General features: G+C 37.8%; 1 protein-coding gene and 1 long non-coding RNA gene across 5 annotated transcripts in view; one reads left to right on the top strand and one right to left on the bottom strand.

Annotated features, from left to right (window-relative positions):
* The window catches only part of LOC138130017 (uncharacterized), a 38,660-nt gene that overhangs the window by 10,013 nt on the left and 4,066 nt on the right, over positions 1-24,581 (top strand). The window contains exons 1-4 of one of the 3 annotated variants that reach the window (XR_011159459.1): positions 10,751-11,107; positions 18,711-18,896; positions 18,949-19,120; positions 19,170-20,640. This is a non-coding gene — a long non-coding RNA (uncharacterized lncRNA). Of the gene's footprint in view, positions 1-10,750; positions 11,108-18,710; positions 18,897-18,948; positions 20,641-24,581 lie in introns of those variants that run through there. The other 2 variants (XR_011159458.1, XR_011159457.1) reach the window with 2 other exon arrangements.
* LOC138130015 (D(4) dopamine receptor) lies at positions 740-10,619 on the bottom strand. Of its 2 annotated transcripts, none has more exons than XM_069046376.1 (3): positions 10,427-10,619; positions 2,377-2,511; positions 740-2,295 (listed from the first exon to the last, which is right to left on the bottom strand). In XM_069046376.1, the coding sequence occupies exons 2-3, from the start codon at positions 2,502-2,504 to the stop codon at positions 927-929; spliced, it is 1,497 nt and encodes a 498-aa protein (XP_068902477.1). In that variant the 5' UTR covers positions 2,505-2,511; positions 10,427-10,619; the 3' UTR covers positions 740-926. The 2 variants fall into 2 exon arrangements, with proteins under 2 accessions (XP_068902477.1, XP_068902478.1); XM_069046377.1 differs by lacking the exon at positions 10,427-10,619 and adding an exon at positions 2,697-3,935.

Below are 24,581 nucleotides of genomic sequence, written 5' to 3'. Positions count from 1 at the left end.
AAGGATTAGATTCTCTACAGTGGGATTTTCAGTAATCGTAGAATTTTCAATTTGTTCAGCTGGTCTAACATTGTTTATTGAAATTTGTTTGTCTTCACGAAGAAAAATCGACGGCAGGGCGTATTTATGGAGTTTTGTTTTTTGAGTAAAGAAATTGGTGCTAAAATATTTCTCGCAAATAAAGGCATTGTCTGTTTTGAAGGGTGGTGCAACATTTACCTAAAGCTTCTATCCATCGTTTCCTTTGTTCTTCTAATTTTGGATATTTAAAATGTTTATTTTTTATCGCCGATCTTGTTGTTTACAAAGCATTTATGTTTAATTTTTTCCATATCCAAATAAATAAAATAAAAATTGCGATCTGAAAAACCATACTTATTTCGTACTTTTTCAAAAAGAAAAAGATAACTTACCAAATAAAAAGATAACGAAAAATTATCTCAAGATACTGGTTTGGAGTAATTTATTTTGTAGAACAATTTATAAAATTTATTGACTAAACCTTGACAGAAATTAGAAAATTCAAAATTACTGATGACATTATTAATTAATATTCAAATCAACCTTCTTTTTAAACGGAAATTCCCGATCGGATTAACGAGTAAATTCGGTAATTTAGTTTGGCCTAACGCTAGAGCAGCGCTAGTGTTGTCAGTGTCTCCCATGTTTTATACGGGTTTTGAAAGTCTTAATTCTGTTGATGGTCTGTGGAACGGTGGGGCGAATAAAAGTCGGTGTGTCTCGATGGAATTGTTTTAATTTCCGGTGTTACATTGTTAAAGGTTAAAAAAAAATTATAAATACAATAATTTACATGTTAATAACTTAAATAGAACCGCTCGTTCTACTAGAATACTTAAGTTTTGGCCACCATAACGTTCAGTCTCTTAGGCTAAGACAACTCTGCCGACTAGAAAAACTCCCTACTAACAGTCTTCGTTCGAGATTTGAGTGCTGGCGCTCGAGAACGACCCCCTCGCCTCTCCGCTGATGCAACTCTCAGGTACCGTGATGAAGTTGCACTTCTTGTAGCTGGTCCAATTGGAACTCTGGCAGACCCTCTTCAAGATGCTCTTCCGCTCGTTCTCCACCTTACACGTGACTATCACTTCCGGCACGGCGTAGTTCCGTCCTAAAAAAGGTTCCCGAGTGGCGGGTTGGTCGTCGGCGGCGGAGCGCCGCCTGTTTAGGACCGCCACGTCGGGGTTTTTCGGCGGCACCAGGCCGAACACCTTGCCGATCTCCCTCTTGACGCGCTTGTTCCTGTAGCCGAAGAGAAAGGGCGAGATGACGTTCGACAGCGCCAACAACACCAACACGTTGAGGTTGACGGTGGGCGAAGTCTCCACCGCCACCGCCCCCGAGTTCAGGACGAGGGTCACCCCATAGGGGACGTAGCAGAAGAGCACCAGGAAGATCACCAGGACGCTGATCCTCGCCGCTCGCGTCTCCTCTCGATACCTGAAGACCGAAGCGTTGGAGATCTTGTGCTTGAGGGAGATGATGAAGTTGTTGGTGGCGCGCTCGCTGCTCGTCCTAGTCACCTTCTTGGCGACGACGGCGTCATCCAAGCGCATGAAGTTGGGGGCGGAGCGCACTTTGGGCAGCGTCGCCACCGCCTCCTCCTTGTAGCCGTCCAGATTCGTCGAGGTGGACTTCCTCATCCGCTCGCTGTTTTTGTGCGCCGCCGCGTATATGCACACGTATATCACGCAGACGGCGACGAACGGCACTAGGATCACCGCCGCGCAGTAGGTGACGGCGTAGACGGTGTTCAGCACTTGCACTGTCCGGGAGTTGGGGGGGCGGCCGCGACACATCCCCCAAAGCGAACTGTCACTGTCCGTGGCACTGCTCAACACTCCGAACACCGCCGCCACCAGCCACGCGCTCAAGATCAGGAACATCGACCGGCACTTGTTTATGTAGAAGTGGTACCGCAGCGAGTGGATCACGCCGAAGTACTGGTTCACCCCGATCAGCAAGATGCCCAGGATGGAGGCGGTGCACACGAAACTGGTGCTCGCTTGGGCGGCATAGCAGAGGGTGCGGTCGTCCCTCGACGGCGACGCCGTCGAATTGACGTACGTCAACGAGAGGAGGCTCTCGTTGGTCTCGATGATCTCGAGGTCGGTCGAGTTGTCGATCAGCTCCTCGCGGAAGAACAAGTGGGAGATCTCGACCGTCTCGTTGGACTGGAGCGGCTCCGGGGACGGCGCCGACTGGTCCACTATCAGGAGCGGGATCAAGAGGACGCTCGACAGCAGATTCGTGATGAGCAAGTTGATGACGAATCTGCAAATTATCCAACGTGAAAAGTTTTGCCAAGGCTCAAGAAGAAGATCCAGAAGAGAAATTTGTTGTTTTGGTGCTTACCTGTTGGGTACTGTTCTGAGCCCTCTTCTGCGGCAGAAGATGAGGAGGAGGAAAGCGTTGGCGGCGATGGCAATGACGGACGACGTCACCAAACCTGCACCGATCAACCAATGGGTGTCCGCCTCCATTTATCGGCTGCAAGAAGAAAATGAACAAATGAAAGGAAATGCCCGAGCCCACAGTCATTTGTTTTGGTTCTGGGAAGCCCCCACGAAGCATGAATGAAAACCGAAACGATCAAAACAAGGAGTAAATCATTGTCTGGAACCGGTCCAGGAGATGATATTTTTCGCGCTTTCCCCGTTATGCAACCAACTTACGGAAGTGCTATTTTTAGAGAGACAATCTCGTGGCAAGTCATCCGTTTCGATTTTTTCTCTCTTGGATTGTCGTCGATCAAGGCCGCGACGATCGAGAGCGCCCTGCGATGGCGTCGCGAGGAGAGGCGGCGGTGGGGAAAAATCCGACAGGTTTCCACGTGGGCCGTCGATAAATTATTGATGAGTTCTCGGGAGGAAACACCTGGACCGGTACCGTTTCTTGCGCGCTCCTCTTGGAAATTATCGACGCAAACAAGCGAGCACAGCAAAAATTCCAGAGCGATAGGAGCGCTGTTGCAAAACAGCCGACGCGGAAAAACCCCAGAGGGGAAGGGTCAACGGTGGTTCTGGTGGTGCGAGCCCACCGATTCCGCTTTTTCCATTCACTCGTAGGCCACGCCCACACTGGAACAAAGACGCGGAGGACCGGGTGCGGCGTCCTCCGGGATGGCACGTTAAGGTGTCCACGCGCGGGCGATCCTGCCGTCGCCACCGGCCAGCACTGACTGAGCCAGCCGCCGCCATCCAACATGGAGAACGGTGGATGTGTGCCAAACTGCAGACTTTTTTTTTTGTTTCCTTATCGGCGCTTCTCGGCGCTCTGTCGCTAAGTACAACAGCGCCCGCGCTTATCAAAGACACTCCCTTCTCGCGTCGCGGTCAAGTCGCCAGGGCGAGTCACGTGGTCGGGAGAATCTCGCCCACTGGATCAAGGATAGCGTCGGGAAGTCGATTTCTGCCTCATCATCTGGTTTACCGTAAATCGGCCGGCGTGTCACCTTGACAGGTGTGTTTTTCAAAACTTGAAAGTCGATCGATTGTTTCGCAAAGCGTTGCGAGATCGATTCCTGTCAATTTCGCGCCGGAAACTCGCGTCAAAATCGCTTGAAATGTTCGATTTCCAGCCTCGCCTGTCAGGTCGAATCGACAAAGGCTGCGAGCTGTTGTGACTCACTGACGGGAGGAAAACCTTTTCCAAGTCGATTAAAAATTATTTGCCAGTCGTGTCTTCTGTGTCGATTGCGTCATTTCGATAAGCATTGTTTGTCGCGTTTTTGTTAAAAAATGTCGTGTTACAATTTATCTTTGACTGTTTGTGTCAGTAGGATTTATTATCTATTTGCGCAAATCTATTTTTCTTTCTTCTTTATAGACATGCAGCAGTTCTAAATTTAGAAGCCGGTGACAGTACTATCGTTTCGGCAATTTCTGATGACATCTTCTCTTTCGAAATCTTGTTTACAATTGCGGTGTACGAATCCGGTGTATTCAAATCATTTTATGTTTTAATGACGATTGACGAATATATCAACATAACAATATGTTGAAATTTGATTTACAAATTTGCCAGTGACGGGGATCATATCTTATTTCTGTTTAGAAGAAATGTATGCAGAAGAATTTGCGTGTCAGTTTTACAGTTACTCGATAGTTCGTAAAGTCATCATTAACAGTGATTGTTGTAAATCAAGCCTCAAGAAGCGATTAACATTATTTACTATTGGTACATTTTTATGACGCAATTTCTTCAACAAAACTGTTAAATTTGAGTCATTTCATTTTATGCACAAGAATTTATAACTGGATGGCAATTTGAAATTGACAGACGTTTACGGTTTCTCTACGTTGTAAAATGGCTAAAAACTGAGCTCTGTCACTTTTGCAACTTCTACCATTGTGAGGAAGAAAATTGACTCCTCAATTTGAAGAACATAAAAAAAAATCGTTGTAATTTTCCCTACTGTTTGACATTCCGGAAAGTTGTAATATACTTAATCCTTACAATTATTTGACAATTAGAAAAATGATTTTTCACCGCAAAACGCTGTCATTTTTGTAATAAATGTTTCATCATCTTGATAATGTTCAGTCATTTTGAAGAATTTTAATGTGACAGGTTTATAAGTCAGAGAACTCAACATCTAGTAAAATGATTGTTGACTCCTGTCATTTTTGTACACGTGTGATCAATCTGTCAACTATTCAGTTATATTTACGAGTAATTTGACACCTTGAAAATACAGTAATACTAATAATAAAAATTTGTATCATGTTTTTATTTATAAACTGATTGTTAAACATTGACTGTTGTCATTTTTAATTGTCATTTTCTCACAAATATGACCAAAATTGCCACTGACACGAATTTGGTGGTTTGTGTAATTATCTTATTTTCAAATGATTTGACACTAGTAAATAGTCTGCCAAAAATACAGAGTGTCATTTACATCGTTACTTGTCATTTTCTACATAGGTCAATATCTCGCGGTTTCATTTATAACTCGGAGAATTATTTTCTAACATCGTTCAAATAACTAACAATGATTTTTATGACTCCATTTTTGTAAAGTTGATTGTTAGTTATTGACTGTTGTCATTGACCCAGAAACAGTATTTTTTGACATAATTTTTGTTTACAACTTTGCAAATATCCTGTCAGCAGTCAAACAATGTCATTTGGATTGTTGTTTGTTATTAAGTCTTATCGTCAAAAAACTAGTCAGGTTTAAAACTCAGATCTTTATAAACTGATGGTAAGAAATTTACCGTTGTCATTTTCTCACAAATGACTCTCATTGACATGATTTTTATGGCAATGGCATTTACGCTGTTATTTATCATTTCGCAGATAAATATCAAAACATCTGAATCGTGTTAGAAAACAATTCAAACCTGATTTGTCTCTCCTTGACTGTTATTTCATTGTCATTTTCGCAATTCTTTGTCATTTTCTCAGAAATGTGAAAGATTTGATACGAATTTATTAACACCATTTGTGCAGCCATTTCTGCAATTATGAAATACTTTGTCATTATTTTGCAAATACGTTTTTAGAAATCAATCATTCACAATTAATTGTCATTGTCAAGATAAATATTCTGTCATTTTTATGATTGGCCGAGCCTTTATAAAACGAGTGATAAAAGTTAGTCGCTGTCATTTTCGCCGTCATCTGCCATTTCTTATAAATCTGTGACAACTTTTATGTTTTGGATTAAAAGACGAGCGTTAAGCAGAATATAAATGAGCTCGAATCAAGGCGAAATTGCGTCACTTTTCCAGTCAATCAATTATTTATAAATTTCATTCTCATTTATAAATAAATTTAGTGTCTATATTTAAATGGGGAAATTTTGTATTCATCAAAAAATGATAAACATTACTGCTACGGCTGTCATTTTCTAAACAATATCTATCAACAATTTGTTCTATTATTAGATTTTGCAATAGCAAATCATTCGGTACCATTTTGAGAATAATTTATTCTTGTAATATGTTTTAGAAGATGGCCATTAATATGACTATTTGGGTCATTTTCTACAAATCCTTTTTACAATCTCTCAATCCACTTTTAGAGATGCTCACCTGTCAGTTTCGAGTTTTAGAAAAATGACTCTCCGAAAAAATGCGAAACATGTCGACTTTCACACTGATCAAACGAAATGACAGTGAAATTTGGAAATTATCAAGGAAGATTTAACCCATCCCAATTCCTTAATCTTTTGGAAGAAATTCAAATTTAAAAAAAATTGCTCAAACACATAATCGTGGAAAAGGTTAAGGTTGCGCCAGATTCGCGGATAACCTTGATCACCAGGTTCATCATTCTTGTAAAAAAATAACACACATACCCACACAAAAAGACACACGTTTCGTATCGCCTCATCATCAGGTTCGATTTTTGGGCCACCGGTAAAACTCCAAACTCATCAGTTGCCGACTAAGCAGTTGACATTTCACTTTTCCGGCGCACTCTTTTCCGATTGTTGCAAGCACCGTTACGTAAAAAATTGCGAAATTCTCAAGAAAACGATCGCTTTTCTCGAAAAGTTGGCGGCGCGCGCCGTTAATGGTCCAGTGGGTGTCGGTTTATTTATAAAACAAGTGCCAAACATATTAACATTATCAACGCCAACTTAATATACTGAAAGGAAACATCTGCTACCGTTTATTTAAATTCGACTCCGCTGGAGTAATTACCGTACGATAAGTCATTTGAAGTCCATCGAGTAGAAAAAAAGTTTGCGCGACGTCCTTGAGATCCTTTGCGGATTTCCAGTCACGTGACAGCGCCGAAAATAGCTCGTCTGGACCGTAAGGAGGGAAAGGCACTTTTCGCGTCCTTCGATTGCCGAAAATCACTTCTTTATGCATCACGTAGGCCGGGGCGGCGTGCCTGTCCACCAACACGCGCCCGATTTGTCACCAATCGACTTTTGAACGATTTTTAATTTGTGCCGATTATGAGGTCACGTGTCGGTTTTTCATGACAGGGGCGGCCTTGATCGGCGCGGAAAAAAAAACACCAATCTTCGCTAGACCAGAAAATTGTAATGTTGAACGCGACCACTTTTAATTGTCAATTAATCACCGGACGAAAATGTCATTGCCGAACGGTGGCGCTTTGAATTCCACAGTTGCAACATTACCGATCGAGAATCTATCCCCCGTTTCGTAACAGTTTCTAATTTGTGGTAATTGGGCCGGTGTGACGTAAGCCCGTTGGATAACGTCGCAGTCGAGTGTGAAGGGGCCTTCAGCGGCCTCATCGCTTTTGATTGCTCGATCACGTCGCTCATTAGAAATGACAGGTTGAGGTGACACGTGCCAACTTGATATGAATTAAAGAACGAGAAAAAGTGCAAACTGCGTCGCAGTGGACTTCCGTTTTTGGATTTTTCCGGTCGATTGGAAACAAACGAGTGTGTCGCCGGCTGAAATGTCAGTCTCATTAATCGCGAAAACAATTCAGATTTCCTCTATTATTACGGCGTATTTTAAGGTTATCTGCTATTTATAGCCGTTTTCAGTTTATTTACAAACAAGTGAGTCAATGCACAATGCTTGCTTCCTAGATCGGGTGGCGTTTTTCAAAAAAACCCCAGCGAAATCAAAGGTTGCCGCGAGTCGACCGTCCATTGTCCTGTCATTTTATAAATACCGGTGCGATGTTGCCGCGTCCCCGCCGCAGGTGTCCCAAGTTTTTGCGATTTTTCCTGGACCGGTGCCGTGGAAAAGTGACGTCAACGCTGAATTTAGGCGTGCAGGAAAAATGACGAGTCGAACGAACGACTTTAACTGTATTTTGACAGATTGATTGATCGACGAGCGACGATGATTTATTTATCTGGGGAATTTGAGCGTGATTTGGGGATTTTTCGGCTGTCAGACGTGGGAGTTGAAACGGGAAAGCTGCAGAGGTCACGATTTGGACGAGATACCCGAAAGTCGTCCTGGACCGTTGCCAACGGTGAAAACAGAAATTTTGGAAAATTGTGTAAATCGTAACGGATTGTTCGAGTGTTTGTGGGGGCAATGCTTGCGTCACGGCCGAAAGGTTAATATTTACACAGCAAATGGATCGGGTTTTAGAACAATCGGTGTAAATTTGCGAAAATGTGGAGCCGCAAATAAAATTCTTTCTTTTTGAGGTCGAGGAAAGTCAAGTCGGGTTCGAATTGGCAACGGTGGACGCGAAAATAGCCAGATTAGATCTGGGACTGTCAAATTCTTGTCAAATTCCAAAAAATTATAGATAATAAGTGGATACCACTTGTTTGGTTTTTCTTTAATAGCCTTCACTAAAAGATACAGGATATTTGCACAATTGGTAATTCTATAAAACAGCAAATCTATTTCATTTTCCCCACAAAAAATATTTACCTTAAATGTACATTAAATAAACTAAATTAGTAATATTTCTGGAAATACGTCAACATTTTCTCGAAATTAAAAACGAGAAAAAACATCCTTCGTAAAAACCCAGAGAGAGGGTCGTTTCCGCTGAAACCAAGGTTTTGAAAAAGCCATTGCACTCTTTCTTGTAATAATTTCGCTTTTCCAAATTGATAAATAGAAAATAAAAATCGATCTTGATAATAAATAATAATCAATAGGTGCTGTTGTCAAATTAAATGCCTACTAAAGCCTTGACAACGAGACAAAATTTAATCGTAACATTTGTTAGCGAAAACGGACAATTATTCAAATCCTTAGCACTTCTGTTTCAAAAGTAGTCAAATACTTGATCGTATTTGACAATACATATTTTGATTAAATCGTTTTCTTCAATATGTAATTGTTTTCGTAATTCGTAACGTCACTATCGAAAATTTTACCGGACAGGTGATTTACCGAGTTAAAAAAATGTATTGCATATTTTTATGTAAAAATGAAAAGTTGAGGTCATTTCTGGTGAAGCAAGGTTGCCAGAAAGACTTCAAAAGAAATGAAGCTATTGAAACTTTAGGCAGAATTAAATCTAATTTCCCATTGAGGTAAAAACTGGCAGTGTTAATTTTATTTCGAAAATTTTCTAATACATATGAGTACTATATAGAATTTGACATTTTTGAAAGACATAATTTTTCAGTGATATCAAGAAGTTCATGATTTTTTATGTTTGTTTTACAACATAATAATACTCTACTAATTAATTAAATAGTTGATTAATTAATTATCATATTGTTGTATTGTCAATGATATTCGAACTGTACGTTCTTGACAATTCTAAAATAATTAACAAAACACTATCTTTGTTTTTATGTGGAAGGTTATTGTGTTATAAGTATGTATATCAAAACAAATGACCTAAGCTTCAAGATTTTAAACTCAATAGGTCAAAAACATTACTCAACTTCACCGAAGGTGTCAAATCTGACAAAGTGCAAACATATTTTCTAATATGTATTCAGTTGAACATGTAGTATAGTCAAATTCTTGACTTGTTTACAATTTTTCACATCATATTTCTCATCAATTTATTTGAAAATGTAAATGTCAAATTTTTATTTGAGTTAGTTTCAATGACATTAAATTTTAAATAAGATTGCGTAAAAGCCTACGAATGAAAGGGTTCGCACAATCATTTTGAAAAATGACTATTTTTGGAAAGATTTTACAATTTTCAAAAACAGATTCAGTGTGTTTATTTTATTATTTATTAATCCAGAATAAAATTAGAGTCAATGAAAACTATAATTTCGAGTCCAATTAAACAATCGACTTTCAGCCGTCAAATATAGACACAGTCAAAGAAGAAAACAAAGAACCTATCAATAATAATAAATGATTTGTTAATTTTCAGACAGTATAGCTCAAGTAGCAGCCAAATAAATATGTATGTATGTTTTTTTAAATGTATGAATTGTAAATTTAAATGTGTATCCTGTTGACAGTACATATTATGATTTAGAAAAATGTTGTATTTTTTCCAAATAATTGACAATGTTGAAAAACAAATACAGCGTGTATCGTCTATTACGAATGACAGATTAAAAATCGGCGTCAGCGAGAATTGACCACCTGGCACCAAACTAATCAAGTAACTTACTGCGACCGGATAATGTCAAATTGTCAGATATTTCACAGCCCACTAGATCGATCACACTCCCGAGTACCACACCACTGTCCGGTGAAACGCAACGCTTTAGATAACCGTAGAAATTAGAAATTGGTCAGTAAACGTAGGTACGCTCGACAATAACAAAACTTGGATTAAAACCAAATCACAAGCTGAAATCGTGATCGTTCCGTTTCGGAAAAACAATTTTCCAATAACGAGCGCGATAATCCAGTCGTTGGAGTGTTGGCGCGGCACATTATTAAAAAAAAATAATGAAAACGATAACGATCGAGTGGTGATTTTGTTTGCACGCTTCGACTGTTGCGAAAAACAAAGAAAATCCCACGGCCCCCAGAACACCAGCCGGACGGCGTAACTGAATTACCTTATTGAGATTTCTCCATTATCCCGCACACTTTCACGCACGCCACTGGCGCCAAGGGCTGCTTCGATCCGGGAGCGCATCAGGTGCTAAGGCCCGGCTCGCACGGGGCGGTTTTTGCTGTCGCGCGACACAATCCAGTTGCCGTAGTCTGCTTGAAACGCCCAACCGCATTTCAACACTACTAATTCACAACTGATCCGGTCTGGGGTCCGGCTCGCCGATATAAAACGGTTTTGTACCATCACCATCGCGTGCTATGGGAGAGGTGGTGCGGTCGGCCAGCGGTGCGGTAGATGCGGCAGTCACGTGCCGGACGGCGACGCCACGACTGGCCGACCGCCGCGCTGTTGCGAGATGGGCGAAGGGTCGGCGAAAAATCCGCCGTGACGTCACGCGGCCGGGTTACATCGAGACGGCATGGGGGTCGCCCCGGGGTTATTCAACCGGGACGGAAGCGCGGCGGCGGCGACGGGGGCGGCGCTGGGTGCGAGATTTTTCGGAAGTGTGGCAACGCTTTTTTGAGTTTTCGATTGTTTACACGAGCGCACGGTTTACGACCGCCGCGCGATCTTTACGTACAGAGTGCGTAAGTGGCGGTGCATTAAATCCGAAATTTGACTTTTCGCCAGAGTCGCCACCTGAATCAACAGCGAAGAAGTGTGTCGCTGCGTTTAGAAGTTGGTATGTTTTTTTTTTGGTTGAGTTTCGAGAATTTTTTCATTTGTTTTTTTCAAATTCGAACGGAAATGCTCTTTGGACTTGACTCTGTTTAAATTGGTGATATGTCCGGTCGAAATGTCCACTAATATTTATGTTTTCGCTTAAAAAACAAATTCCTATAATCAAAAGTTAAAGATTGTGTACAAATATTTTTACAAAACTATCAATTTTGACTTGTGCGATTGATTGTGTAGTCAGTGTAAAATACGTGGAACTTTTGAGATTACTGAGAAGTAGCTGTAATTAATGAGTGGGTATTTACGTTAAATAAAAGAGTTCTGAAAACAAAATCATATACAGCCTGTCCCAGAATTGCCTCTCCATAAAAAACAGGCATGTAGCTCACATAACCGAGTTATAAAGTTTTCAATTTCACCAATCCCAAAAGCTCGTCCTCAGGTTGTTAGACAGCGAAAATAATAATTGTTGGTATCGCAAAAATCGGCGAAAAGTTATGGATATTTTAATAATTAGATAGAGAACTTCGAAATCCCGGCAACGCAAAATTGCGGTCACCTATACGTTGATGGTGCTCAACACTGATTGGTCAAGTTTAGGATGATGTCTTTTCTAGATTATCGCTTGAGAAGGAATTTTTTTTCTTTAAAATTCAAATTATCACATTAACCCAAATACTCCCTTTTTCATCTGGGAAGACAGTTCTGGGGCATCCTGTATACAGGTGGACCTGAAATACGTGTGTTAATTTTAACCAGTGAAAGAACTCGCCAATTTATGAAACTTTCCCGGTTAACATTTTGCAAAATTCGCAAACATTTTCCAAAATTTTTGCCCCCCAATTTTTACCAAACGAGTCGTTTTGTGTGATTACTAGTCTCTATTTTTTTTGTAACCATGAGAATTTTAATTTTAATTATTGGAAACGCTGCAAGCATTCGAGGCACTTTTCCAGATTCCGCATTATTATCGGAAATTTTTGCATTGTAAATCAAAAATGTTATGTAATTATATTATCAATACAATTATTATTTTAATTATGTATTTCATTTTTTCTATAACAATGCAACTTTTTAGACAAGACTCTTTTCTATTACAACAGAAAATTTTCGTCCTTACCCATAGGCGGGTGAGTATACATTTTGATGGGAAATTTATTCCAAATTTTAAATCAATTTGTAACGCTTTTTAGTAAAAAATTCAAGTAGAAAAAACGTTTTATTTGTATTTTTAATTAGTAAAGGTGAAAAAATGTGTTCGTTCAAATTTGTATTTATTTGGTGCTGTGTTCACAAAAATTAAATGTCAGGCAGATGTGGGTAAAAATGATCATAATGTGATCTTCCTCCAGATGTATTCATTGTCAGAATTTCTTCTGTTGTTTTATCTACCTCTTTTCGATCTTTATATTCTTTTCATCATCAAGCTGAATATTTATTTCCTCCTATCTATGTTTCCTTTATCTTTATCCAGCAATTCTTGTCCGCTTCTTTTTTCTTTTTTCACCTCTCGATAGATCTTCTTTTGTTTTGGACAACATCCTTTTGCTTTTTACCTTTTTAATTTTGTTGTCTTCATTGAATGTTTTTTTTTTCTGTTTATATCCTCATTCAACAGAAGCTATGTTTCTTCTTTCTTTTATTTCCTCTGTTCTGTTTCTCTTTTTGCCGATATTTGCCTTTTACATATTCGCCGAATATTTATTTTCTCCTTCCTGTTTCTTTATCTTTACCCAGCAATTCTTTTCCGCTTCTTTTTTCTCTTTTCAGTCCTCGGCAGATCTTTTATTGTTTTGTACAGCATCCTTTGGCTTTTTACCTTTTTAATTTTGTTGTCTTCTTTCAATCTTTTTTCTGTCCTCTTTCATTCTGTATATTCGTATATTTTTTTTAGCCTCTATTTTTTGTTCTATTTCTGTTTTTGTCAGTATTTGCCTTTTTCACGTTCATATTTTATTTGACAACTGTGTTTCATCATCCGATCTACTTGTTAATTTTTTTCTTCCGGTGAAAAATGTATTTCCATCAATTTGTTTCTTTCTCACTCTTATAAACTTTTTTTTCTTTCTTTTCGAATCCTTCTTTTTTCTTTGCGCACAATACCTTCTATATTTTATTTTCTCTTATTTTCTTCTCATTTAATTCTTCACATTATGCCAAGTGTCATTCATCTTCTTTTTTTTTCTCTAGTGAAAAATTTCTTCTCTTGAAGTTACCGTTCGTGTACTACACCTTGTTTATCTGTTCCAACTGGGTTTTTCTCTCTGTTTCTTTTCTCTAATTTTAATGTTTTACCTTTTGTCAATAGATCTTCTATCGTTTGTTTTTATTCTTTACAATTGACTTTTTTTCTCCTCTTAAATGTGTACTGCCCCCTCAATCTCCACATTTTATTATCGAGTCCTTTTTTCTTTTCTTCAGTCTGTTCATCTCTTATCTTCAACGAGTACCTACCCACTTCACTTGTTTGCTTCCCAAAAGATTTCTTTATTTTTCTTCTCCATTTGAAAAGATTCATAATCATATTCTTTCTCTTCATCTCTTATCTTCAACAATTACCCATTTCATTTGTTTGCTTTCCTTTCATTTTTTCTTCATGTTCTCCCAACAGATTTCTTTATTTTTCTTCTATATTTGAAAAGATTCATAATCAAATTCTTTCGGCCTTACTATGCTTCATCTACCCTGAGAATCCTGAGATCATTAAAATTTATAATCAAAGTAGGCTATGACTTTTAAATTAGTTTGGTAACACTGTTGACGTTCTCATCTTCAATCGTTTTAATTTTTTTTAAATAAAGCACTACAGTTTTATTGACAATCATAGAAAATGAGTCTGTTCACCCCCCGCTTGTTGACTAGCCCTTTCATATTGAAGCGTCATTTTGACAATTCAAATCAAGTTGTCAACAATGTTGCCAATTTAATTTAAATGTCATAGCCTACTTTAGTTATAAATTTAAATGATCTCACGGTAATTTCATCCAGTATCACCCTCTCTTTTTCATCCTTCTGTCTTTTTTCAATTTTTTTCATAGCTGTCATAAGTTTATTTGTTTTTGCTGCCTGTTATTGGTCTTATCCACATTATTTACCAATATGTCCCTCAAGCTTGAGTTTCCGTTTAACCATTCTTTTACATACACTCACCGGCACAAAAAGCGACTCATGATTTCTTTAATAAATAATCTTGAAATTGTATTTGTGGTTATTTTTTTTTATAGTAGTTAAGTTGGGATATTTTCAAAGATCGGGAGTGCTATGGTCACCATGGCAATCGAATTGTTTTGTTTAAATAAATTATTGAAAAGTTTGCGCTACTTCCATGTTGTGTTTTTGTCGGTTGTTTTACGTGTTAAAATTTTTAATTTGACAATACGAGATACTAATTCAAAATACTGTTAAAATTTAGTCAATTTTTTATAACAAAATTTTTTTCTAAAAAATAACTTTTATCATTTTTCACTAAAATCTTATTTCCTGTGTTTAATTTTTTTTTTTGTCGGATATTCTTTGGCAAAGAATAAGTTAAATAGCACCTACCAATACAACATGATACCAACAAAAAAAATTTCTAAGACAATGAGTCGCTGAGTCGCGAGGTGAGTCGTTTTTTGTGTCGGTCAGCGTATTTAACATTTTTCTTTTCCGCTCCCAATTCTTTACCACATTATTCCTTTTTTTCCCACTATACATTTGTGTTATTTCCATTAATCACTGTTTTTTTCTTTTTTTAATTCCAGGTTTCAAGTGTAAACAAAACGCCAAAATTTAACTACATTCTATTCTCTTATATTTTTTTGTTTTCTATTTCGTTTACAGATTTTTTTAATCTTGCTTTTATCATTTTTATTGTTTTGCTTTGTCTTTCTGCTTCTATCAGATTTTCTATTTCAACTCCTTAATATGTACTTTCATACAATTTTCTTTACGCTTGCCCCCCAGCTGTTTATACATATTTTAATATTTTTTGTGTGTTTATTTTATCAACATTCTTTCTAATTTTAACTTTCGCTGCAAATAATGACACGCTTTGAATATGCAAACTGTTTTTGTCGTATCATAAATGTTTACAAACAACTTTTGTTTTTTCAAGATTTAAATAACTCGAAGCTGTCCTGGTGGCACACCAGACCCACAGTTTTAGTGACCATTCTGTATATGTACTTATATCTTTTAAATCGTCAAAAAAAAAATCATTTGAATTGTCCTAAACGGTACAGTATTGTTTATTTACGTACGAAAAACTACAAACACTACAGTTACGTAACAGTTGCTACTATTGTTGTCTGTAGATTACCAACGTAAATCCCACCTATAAAAACAATTGACACGCTAAACTCCAATCTCTAGGATTGACTCATCCCACAATCTCGAAATGTGTAAACACGATAACCGCATCGAACTTATTGGGGTTGACTTTGTCAAAAAAAAAAGAAAAACAAAACAATGGCCGCCACAGATAATTGACTTTGATACTAATAATTATCATGTCGTGGGATTGAGACCGTGTAAAACGTTTCATTAATTCGTCAGTTCGAAACAAAGAACACAAAGTTCAGGGTCCAAATGCGATATTAATTGTTTCCAGGAAGGAAATCTGTGACATTACTATTTGAAGAAAAATATCAAACGCACATGGGTGATAAGTCGAAAAGTCGAAATGCAATAATCGACCGAAATCGGGAAAGATTTGTCATTGGACGGGAGGTTAGCGTTGTTAAAAGACAAGGAATTTCGCCGTTCGAATGTCAGTTTCTCAATTATTTATTAACAACACGCCACCGAAATTAATTCGACATTTGTTGTTTCGTTTCTGTGCAAATAAATAATCAATAATTATAACAAGCGGTTAACGTCTTACGCAAACTGTAGACACGTTGAGTTGATTGGACTTTTTCAAATGTGGAAAAAAATACGTAAAAATTGCACTGCATAAGTTTTTTATTGTAAATAAAGGACATGCTGCGAATCAATTAAAAGAAAAAAAATCTTCAAACATGTACTAGTGTTAATAATAATTATTATAATAAATGGTAGTTTCTTGATAGAAATGATAGATGTGGCGTGCCCCCAATTTAACACATCAATATTAATTGAATGATAAAACTACAATAAAAATTACTCGAGCTGCATCTGTTAACCCCACAGTTAATGATTAAATTAACGCGAAGAGCAAAGTGGAGTACGAACAACATGTGTTGTTAAAATAAACATGTCAAGTGCTTAACAAATGAACGCCACTGGAAAACTATACAAAACATTTTAATTGCAAAACAAAAATGTATTGCCAAAGATTTATTACTTGATTTGAATCTTTTTTGTGTGAAATGCATTCATTTACACTATTCGATGTTGAGGTCAACACCATTTATCAAGCACCTGACAATGTTATCCAAATCTGATTTACTCGAACAAACAGTGCCAGATAGTGGGGACAAATGAGAATCCCAAATGAAATAGGAGAATGCGCTGTTTCGGGGGACAGCGAGGGTCCTAAGTGAGACCCTTGCGGAACGCCAGATATTGGGGTGAAGGTGCAAAAACCGAAAAGAAATTGGAAGCAGAAAGTGAAAGTTTGTCCATCGATGTTCTGAAGGACGGATGACTAAAATCGATGAGAAGGGGGATGAAATATAAGATTTTGGAGGTGTTTTGGAGATTACCACACTAGAAAGGAGTCTATTTCAAAATTTGAGAACCAAGCTTTTTCTTTCGGATGAAAATTAATTGGTCAAAAGTTTATTTATTACATTGAGGATGTTCCTAAACAAGCGTCAAAAGTTTGCAAAGAATTCCAAAAGCCAAAAGTTTGAGGAGGTAACGGAATTGGCGAATCAAAGAGCAGATTGCAACCGTATTGAGTTGCGTTGGTCGTTTCTATTGGACGAAGAACTGTATTGGGCAACTTACAGACTGTTCAGGGTAGACTAAGGGAAAATTGGTCCAAAAGGAAATTGAATGAATGAATCGAAAAAAAAAGCGAGTGGAGTATACTCGTGTTGATTTGAATATTACAAGAGAACTTGCTGAAAATGTGCTAAGAAGAAAGCGTTCTTCAAATAGTGAAGTGGTCCCCGGAAAGTTCAGATTGCAATCCTATTGAGTTGCCGTAGGAGCTCACTTACTGGATACATTAATTCACAGGACTAATTTTTGTAATTCATAATTAAGTAATTTATTACTAATTATTTAATAAATCACTGACACTAGCACTGAAATAATTAACTAACAAACCACTGTCGTTTTGATTTTCCCAACAGATATTTTTGGTAAAGGAAACAGTTGAAACTCAAGTAACAGCTCAGTAAATTTCCATTAGAAATGATTATCCTTCCTACGTTCTTTTGTTATTGTTTGACATCGTCCCTGAAGTCTCGTAAAATAAAATTTTCCATTCAATCTTAAAAGAACAGTCTATACAATTTTTTTTTTGAGGTGTCGTGGTAGCTCAAATACTCTAATCATTATCAATTATCATAATTTGTCCCAAAAATATTTCAGTCAAATCTTCCCTGCGTAACTACCTAATCCCACGAGCGTTTCAACGGAGTAAAATCTGGAAATCTTGGTGTCATCTGCAGCTCGCTCATTGGAGATTTTCCGTCTAAATGCGCTTCAGCTCGATTTTGTCGAACTTGAAAGGAAATACACGCAGCCCAATTTGACCACACCACATCGTCAATTATCGAAAAAACCTAATTTATTCTCAGAATTTGTTTCTCTTCCATTCCGGTCATCAATGTTGTTTTTATTAATGAAAAACAACTGGAAATGTTTATTTCCATTCTGGATTTTCGCTTAAAATTAGAACTCGAAATTCCAGTTTGCGAACGCTACTGAATATGGTGACTCACCCAAATATGCATCGCAAAATATTTGGCTACACCAAACCGGCTTTGTTTTGGTTATTCCCGAGCGACAAAAACAAGCAAAAACTAACTTGACCCCTGCAAAAAATAAGTGTGCACGACAACGACGCACCCGACCTTTGCTATGGTGTTGTTCACCCTTAACTTCCGCCGCCCCTGGGACCGACAGGTGCAACTCCGCGACCTTGAACTCCGCTAAACCGTCACGTGACCCGTCGGCCGGTCGGATCGACACGTGGGGGCGCCCATTGACGCGTTCGCCGTAATCGTTTCCAAACACTCGTATTTGCGCAGGGACTAACAATTTGCAAATAATTCTTCCGGCCGTGTAAATGTTTGACGAGCCGCCCGGCCGCCCGGGGACGGCAAACACCGCAAATTGCAGGATTAATTGCGAAAGGGGCGTTACGCAAACACCAGTTTAAAGACCGTATTTATAATACGTGTGTTTACGTTTGCGACTTTGACAGAATTGGGTTGGCAGCATTGCCGGACGTCAATTTTGAAAATGACAGCTCGCCCTCGGCGCAGAGGCCGACGGTGCGTTTGAAATTGTGGTGGAGGTTTGTGGAATTGTCAAGGTCAATGTCCTCGGCGGCCAGATTGGATTTTCCGGCACGGACTTTGTCGTCGCCGTCTATTCCTGGTCCTCTAAATCAATCGGATCGCGGATTTTAATCTGATTGGGTTGGCAACACTTCTGATGAATTTATTAATTTATAACCTTGTTCCTAGATGCTTTATCTCGACGCCCACGGCCCCTACGGTTTCGCTTCCGTTTATTATTAACACTACCGGAGTCAACTTGTGGGATGGGGCTGCGTCCGTCGTCGACACCACCGGGGGCGGCTTCTTGGGGTCAGCGGGGCTGCTAGATGCGTCGCAAGGTCAACGGTCTTCGATCGATGACAATCGAAACTGGTTCGCAAACTATTAAGACATTCTTGCCCACACTGTAATTATCTTTTCGCAGGTCGAGGGAGGCAGTTGGCAACAGTTTGACAGAAGACGTTCCGACAGAAGATTTTCACTTTTGACAGCATTGCGGTACAACCTTCGATTTTCCCCAAGAAATTTGCAATGCAAAATACAATTTGTTTACGTTTTTGTACCAAGCAACGAACTGTTAAAAAGCACGGGTCACTGTAAGTATTATTTGGCGGCGAATTTTGATGCATTATTCAAATTGATCAGATATGCAGGTGGAGCAATAAAATTTTTATCACAGACGCTCGATACAGTGTCGAAACTGGTCGCAAAAACCATCACACACATCCTTGAAGCCTTGGAAAGCTCTCCTTTCGAAATTTGATTGTGTTTCGTTCGTTTTGTTGTGAAACTTATTAATTAGCCAAATTAATTTCGTGTCTTTGCACACTTTTGTGCACTGTGTCGTTTTGCATATTCAACGGTCTCACCTTGGTAGGCCTGTACCGGGTCGCGAGAGAAGTACCGTTTCGAATTTTGTAATTGATAGAGGTGGGAACGGCGCGGAGCGAATTGTTCCTTTAGACACAAGATCTTATCGAAAGTTTAATTAAATCGAAACGTACCGTTTATTAAATAAATCTCGTCGGTTTGCTTAATTAAGAAAACCGCAGTTATTTACGAAAAGCGACGGTTTGCCGGTAAGAAGGGAATTCTAATGACGTGTCAATGTCGAAAATGGCGACCGTTGATGAAATTCGCGTTTTTTTGTTGCGGAAATGACGTCCGACCTTTGACAGGAAGTGTGGGACAGATTTAAAGTCTGCGGACATATTTTTCCAAGATGATTCCGAAATCCCACCTCATTTTGCAATTCAAAAATCTGGTCAGGTACTGTCGCGAGCAATAAATTTTGGTCGTCAATGTCATTTCAAAATTTGGTTAGATTGTCGCAGAATTAAAAAAATTCCCAGCCTAATTATGCCCATGTCAACAAAGTGTCAAAAAAATGAGAAAAAAATTACATACAATTAATGTCATACAACATGGTGATAGGTTATGATATTCACGACTGTTTTACAATGGAGCATTTTCGATTGCGTCAAAAAATGACCTTGACGACCAAAATTTATTGCTCGCGACTGTACATTTTAGCTGCTCTTGGCTGTTGTTTTTGAACACACCGAATAAATAATCAAAATTCGAAAAACTTGTGATACATATACAAAATTTCTATTCAAGAAACTGAACTTTCAGACGTTTCAGATGTTTACTCACATTTCTTATCTTTGTCAAATGTCAAGGACCGCTGTGTACATTTTTTATAAACTTTCATATACACGTTCGTAAACTTCAAACTTTCTCAAATAGTTAATTCTTGAGATAATCATCGATTAAGCCTTTTTTTGGTGGTGATGGTATTTTAAAATTAACGATGTATACACCTCCACTTAAATAAAAAATAATTTTTAGCTTTTAATAGTGTACAGGGTGATTTTATATTGCTAATCTTTTTTGTTGCTTGAGATCAGGGAGTTGTTTAGTAGAGATAAATCTGCCCCTAATATGTAATTATATTGCGCTGAAGTGAGCTCGCCTCGCTTATTTCGGTTTCGTCACAGCCAAAACCCAGTCAAAAATGAAATGAAAAAACATTTTTCTTTCAAAACTTTTTGTTACTGATGTTTTAAGAAATTTGTGTACGTTTTAAAATAACTGAGATTTTGTGTTTACTGATTAGATTTACTATCCCACCTCCACCCGGCGGCACGGCAATTTTGCCGGAGTACATACACTATTACGGATAATACTATCAAGTAATAGTGCAGTGCTTATCAACATAATTACCGGCGTCTCGCCTCCACATTTTGACTTCTTTGTGTTTTATGTTCTGTGTCAATGTTAAGGAATTTCCTCACGATGTGACATGAGTATAATAATATACCTTTTTGAATTTCAACCACCAATGTGTTCTCTAAGTCCAAAATTTTTAAATTTTTAAAAAGAGATTGCGATACTATTCCTGTTGCTGAAATTATAAATGGTAAAATCGAATTTTTTTCTAAACACCAAAGATTTCTCATAGCAACGGAGAGTTCTAAATATTTATTAATTTTTGTATTATATGTCTGTGTTATATTGTGTGAATTTGGAACAGCTATATCTAAAAGATATGCTTGTTTTTGTTGTTTATTTAAAATAATAATGTCTGGTCTGTTATGCTGAATGTGAATGTCAGTTAAAACTGTGCGATCAAAATATAATTTGTAATTGTCATTTTCTAAACAACTTTCTGGTTTATAAATTAGAGTATTATTATGCGGTACAATTCTTTAATTTGAGAAATCGAACATCAATTTTTATTTAAAAAATGAAAAGAACGATACGGTACAAAAGTAACATGACTGTTGAAATTCACGTGATAAATGTCATTTTTGACATTTGCCACTTGAAGAAGATCGAATAAAAATGTGAGTCACAAAATGATGTAGGTACAACGATAAAATTCTAATACCTAAAATTTTAGTGTTGTTTGAAAAAGAAATATGTATCCTAAACGTCAAATTTGACATTTACTAATTTGTTTTGAGCAAAGCTTGGCAACGCTTTATTTTTTTGGACCAGCGCTTCCTCATTGTTCGTTTTATGTGAACGGCTGACTCGCAGGTAAATTGTTCGTTACGTGTGCGTCGAAAAAAGAATGTGAGATCACTTCCGGCGTCAGAAAAAGTGGAAGAATCGAAGGCGATGGCAGAGATTCGCGTCGCGCCCGTCGTCCATTTCGGTCGTTCTAAAATTATCCGAACGCTCTGAAAGCTTCACGTTGAGTAGGTCATGATGATTTGAACTGGTCGGCGATTATTTATCGCCTCGTACACACATAACGAAACTGAAAACGTCCTTCGCGTCCACCGACGACAGGTCTAGTTTCGAAAATAAACAGTCGAATCCCGCCGCTAATGCAGAATCGGACGGATTTATGGGTCGTAATCGAGGCGGCGCTGGAACGGTGCCAACGTCGGCCGCCTCCCCCTACGCGCCGAATTCGGCATTGACGGAATTCAAATTTTTCGAAACTATGCGACGAGGAAGCCACCGATGAGGTCGTAAATAATAACGAAATTAAATGAAATGCGTGCACGGGGGATAGATAAAATTCCGGTGATTAGTCGAGCGTCCTCCGCGTTCCTTTGTTTACGCAAGTGGTTCCTAGAATGGATTTTTTCGACGGGGTTCCCTCGAAATTCGTTGGCAGCAGATAAGACGGATGGACATTGGAGGAATGTGAACGGGCGAGTTATCGCGAAGTCGTTAACTGAAAATCCCAGAGTGGGACTTGAATAGTGGGAAAATGTGGTGCCAGATGTGTGGAAAAGCCTAGAATGATACACGTTAAATCACAAAAGAATTTAAAAAATTAATTTGTTTGTAAACGTAGATCAAGATGATAATTTACTGTTACATGTGAAAATTCCAGATTTTTTCAAAATTCGTTTCAATTCGAAATAGTTATTTTTATATTAAGTGCGTGAGGAGTGTTTTTTGTGCATGAAAAAGTCTTTTACGCCGAGACGAAGGTCGAGGCAGTATAAGCCTTTGAATGCACAAAAACATCTTCACGCACGAAATATAAACAATATTTTTTCTATAATTGATTCAAAAAATTGAAATTAAAAATTCAAATTTTTGAAGGAACTCTGAAGTTTCAATGCAGTGACCATGTTGCTAGGTAACTAATAAAATACAGTGCGTGAAGTGAAACACAGAAATAGTCCTGTGCGTGAAATCGCATTTCACACACTGTTTTGTATGGTTTCTATGGTTTCGATCTTACTAACAATGCAAAAAGAAATACACGTTAGAAAATGACCCACTTCAGACACCGATAACTATGCGTGAATTTCAATTTTTTGAATCAATAATAGAAAAATATATTTCTACGCAACGGTTGACGCATTTTACTCTGTCAACATCCGTAAGATGTTAATTCACGCCGCGCCACAGGGGCATCACCCTGCCCACACCTATGGTAACCTATATTCCTTATGAAATCAACCAATAAAAACATCATTTTGGAATTAGGTATCATACATTTGCTTTATTTTTGGCATACATATTTGTAACGAATTTTCAAATAAATTTGGGGTCGAGCAAGCAGGCCGTGGTTCTCTCTCTATTCTAAACGTAGTTGACAAAACCTTCATAACCTCATTTACATCATATGTGTTGTTATAAATGCCAAATTGAAGTTTTCAGGTAATTTTATGTTGTTTCCCTGAACTTTCAACGGTTTCTGAAATATTAATGGTCGTTTCTTTCTAACTCTTTCTTCCTGTCAAGCAATTTTTTACGAAAGCACCAGGCCTCGTGACTGCACATTTTTTTGGACACACGTTAGCTCAAGATAGGTCTGTAGTTTTGTAGGTCTCTAGTAAATGGCGTTTTAAGTTATTCCGGTTTTTCAGTAATTTCGACTATTTTGAAACTCAAAAAGAGGTGGTCGGTCAAAAAAAAAACGCAAAAAAGGTTTATTTTTGTAAGCTATACATGTTGCGTAAATGAGCCAAATCTACGATGTCGATGAAGGTTGTAAGTATAGTTCTTGACAGTTGCGAATAAGAATAGAACTAATAATAATAATGGTAGTAATAAATTTGAGGTGATGGACAAGTTCTAAACTTTTGAAGCATTTCGCTAAACTTTTAAATTATCATGGAACACTGTGTTATCGTTGGATAAATATTTTGCCTCAAGAAAAACAAACAAAATTGAAAAAAATTGTAGCTTTTTTAACAATTTTTTGTTTCTTCATTTATTTGACAGTACATATTTAAAAATTAGAAAATCAATTTTGCACAATCTTTTTTAGAAGAGTCTGGAGTAGGTTATATTTTGTTTACTATGTCCACCTTCCTCAAGTAGATAACGATTAAATTCGTACAAATATAATCTGTTTCTTTTTAGTGTGTTTGCAAATGTCAGAAAAAAGTGGGGTTATGAAAGAAAACTGTTGACAGTTGTTTAGGTCGTAAAACATCGTGTTTTTTTTATTCTCATTTTATTATTTCACTCAAAAGTTTTGATATGGTAGCTACCACCTTTTTGTACATAATAATTATTTTGTGTTACGTAAATAAACTCAACAGTTCAATGTCAAATTTATTCTAGGGATTTCTTTTTTTCTGCCAACATAATTTAATAGGTGGTGGATTTTTGATTTTGAAACAGATTATATGTATGTACGGTTGGCTTCAAAAAAAAACGGGAACTGTCAGAAAAAGTTCTGTCAGATTTTATTAAATTTTTATAGTTTGAAACGGCTTCTTAGAATTTAGGTTAAAAAACTGCACTTATGTGTCAGAAATACTACTGTCAAATTGACATAAATTGACAAATTAAATTTTCAATTCAAATTAGGTCAAATTTCATTTCCCGTTTTTTTTGAAGCCATCGATAAGAACCTCAATTTAAATCACAAATGGCTTTCACCAACCTGGAGAAAACCGATATGGTTTTCATCTGGCGAAGCCCGTGGACATTCAGAGCCAGCACGGCAAATCTACGGTGAAAGGTTTCCTCAAAGGATACTTCTCAACGCACGAACCTTTGTAAACGTTGTGCAGCATCTTCGCGATTTCGGGCGTTTCGAAATGAATAAGCGCTGTATTGGCCGCCAAC

This window comes from Tenebrio molitor, chromosome 4 (genome assembly GCF_963966145.1).
Source record: "Tenebrio molitor chromosome 4, icTenMoli1.1, whole genome shotgun sequence".
Classification (NCBI taxonomy): Eukaryota; Metazoa; Arthropoda; class Insecta; order Coleoptera; family Tenebrionidae; genus Tenebrio; species Tenebrio molitor.
This window is presented reverse-complemented; position numbering and strand designations above follow the sequence as displayed.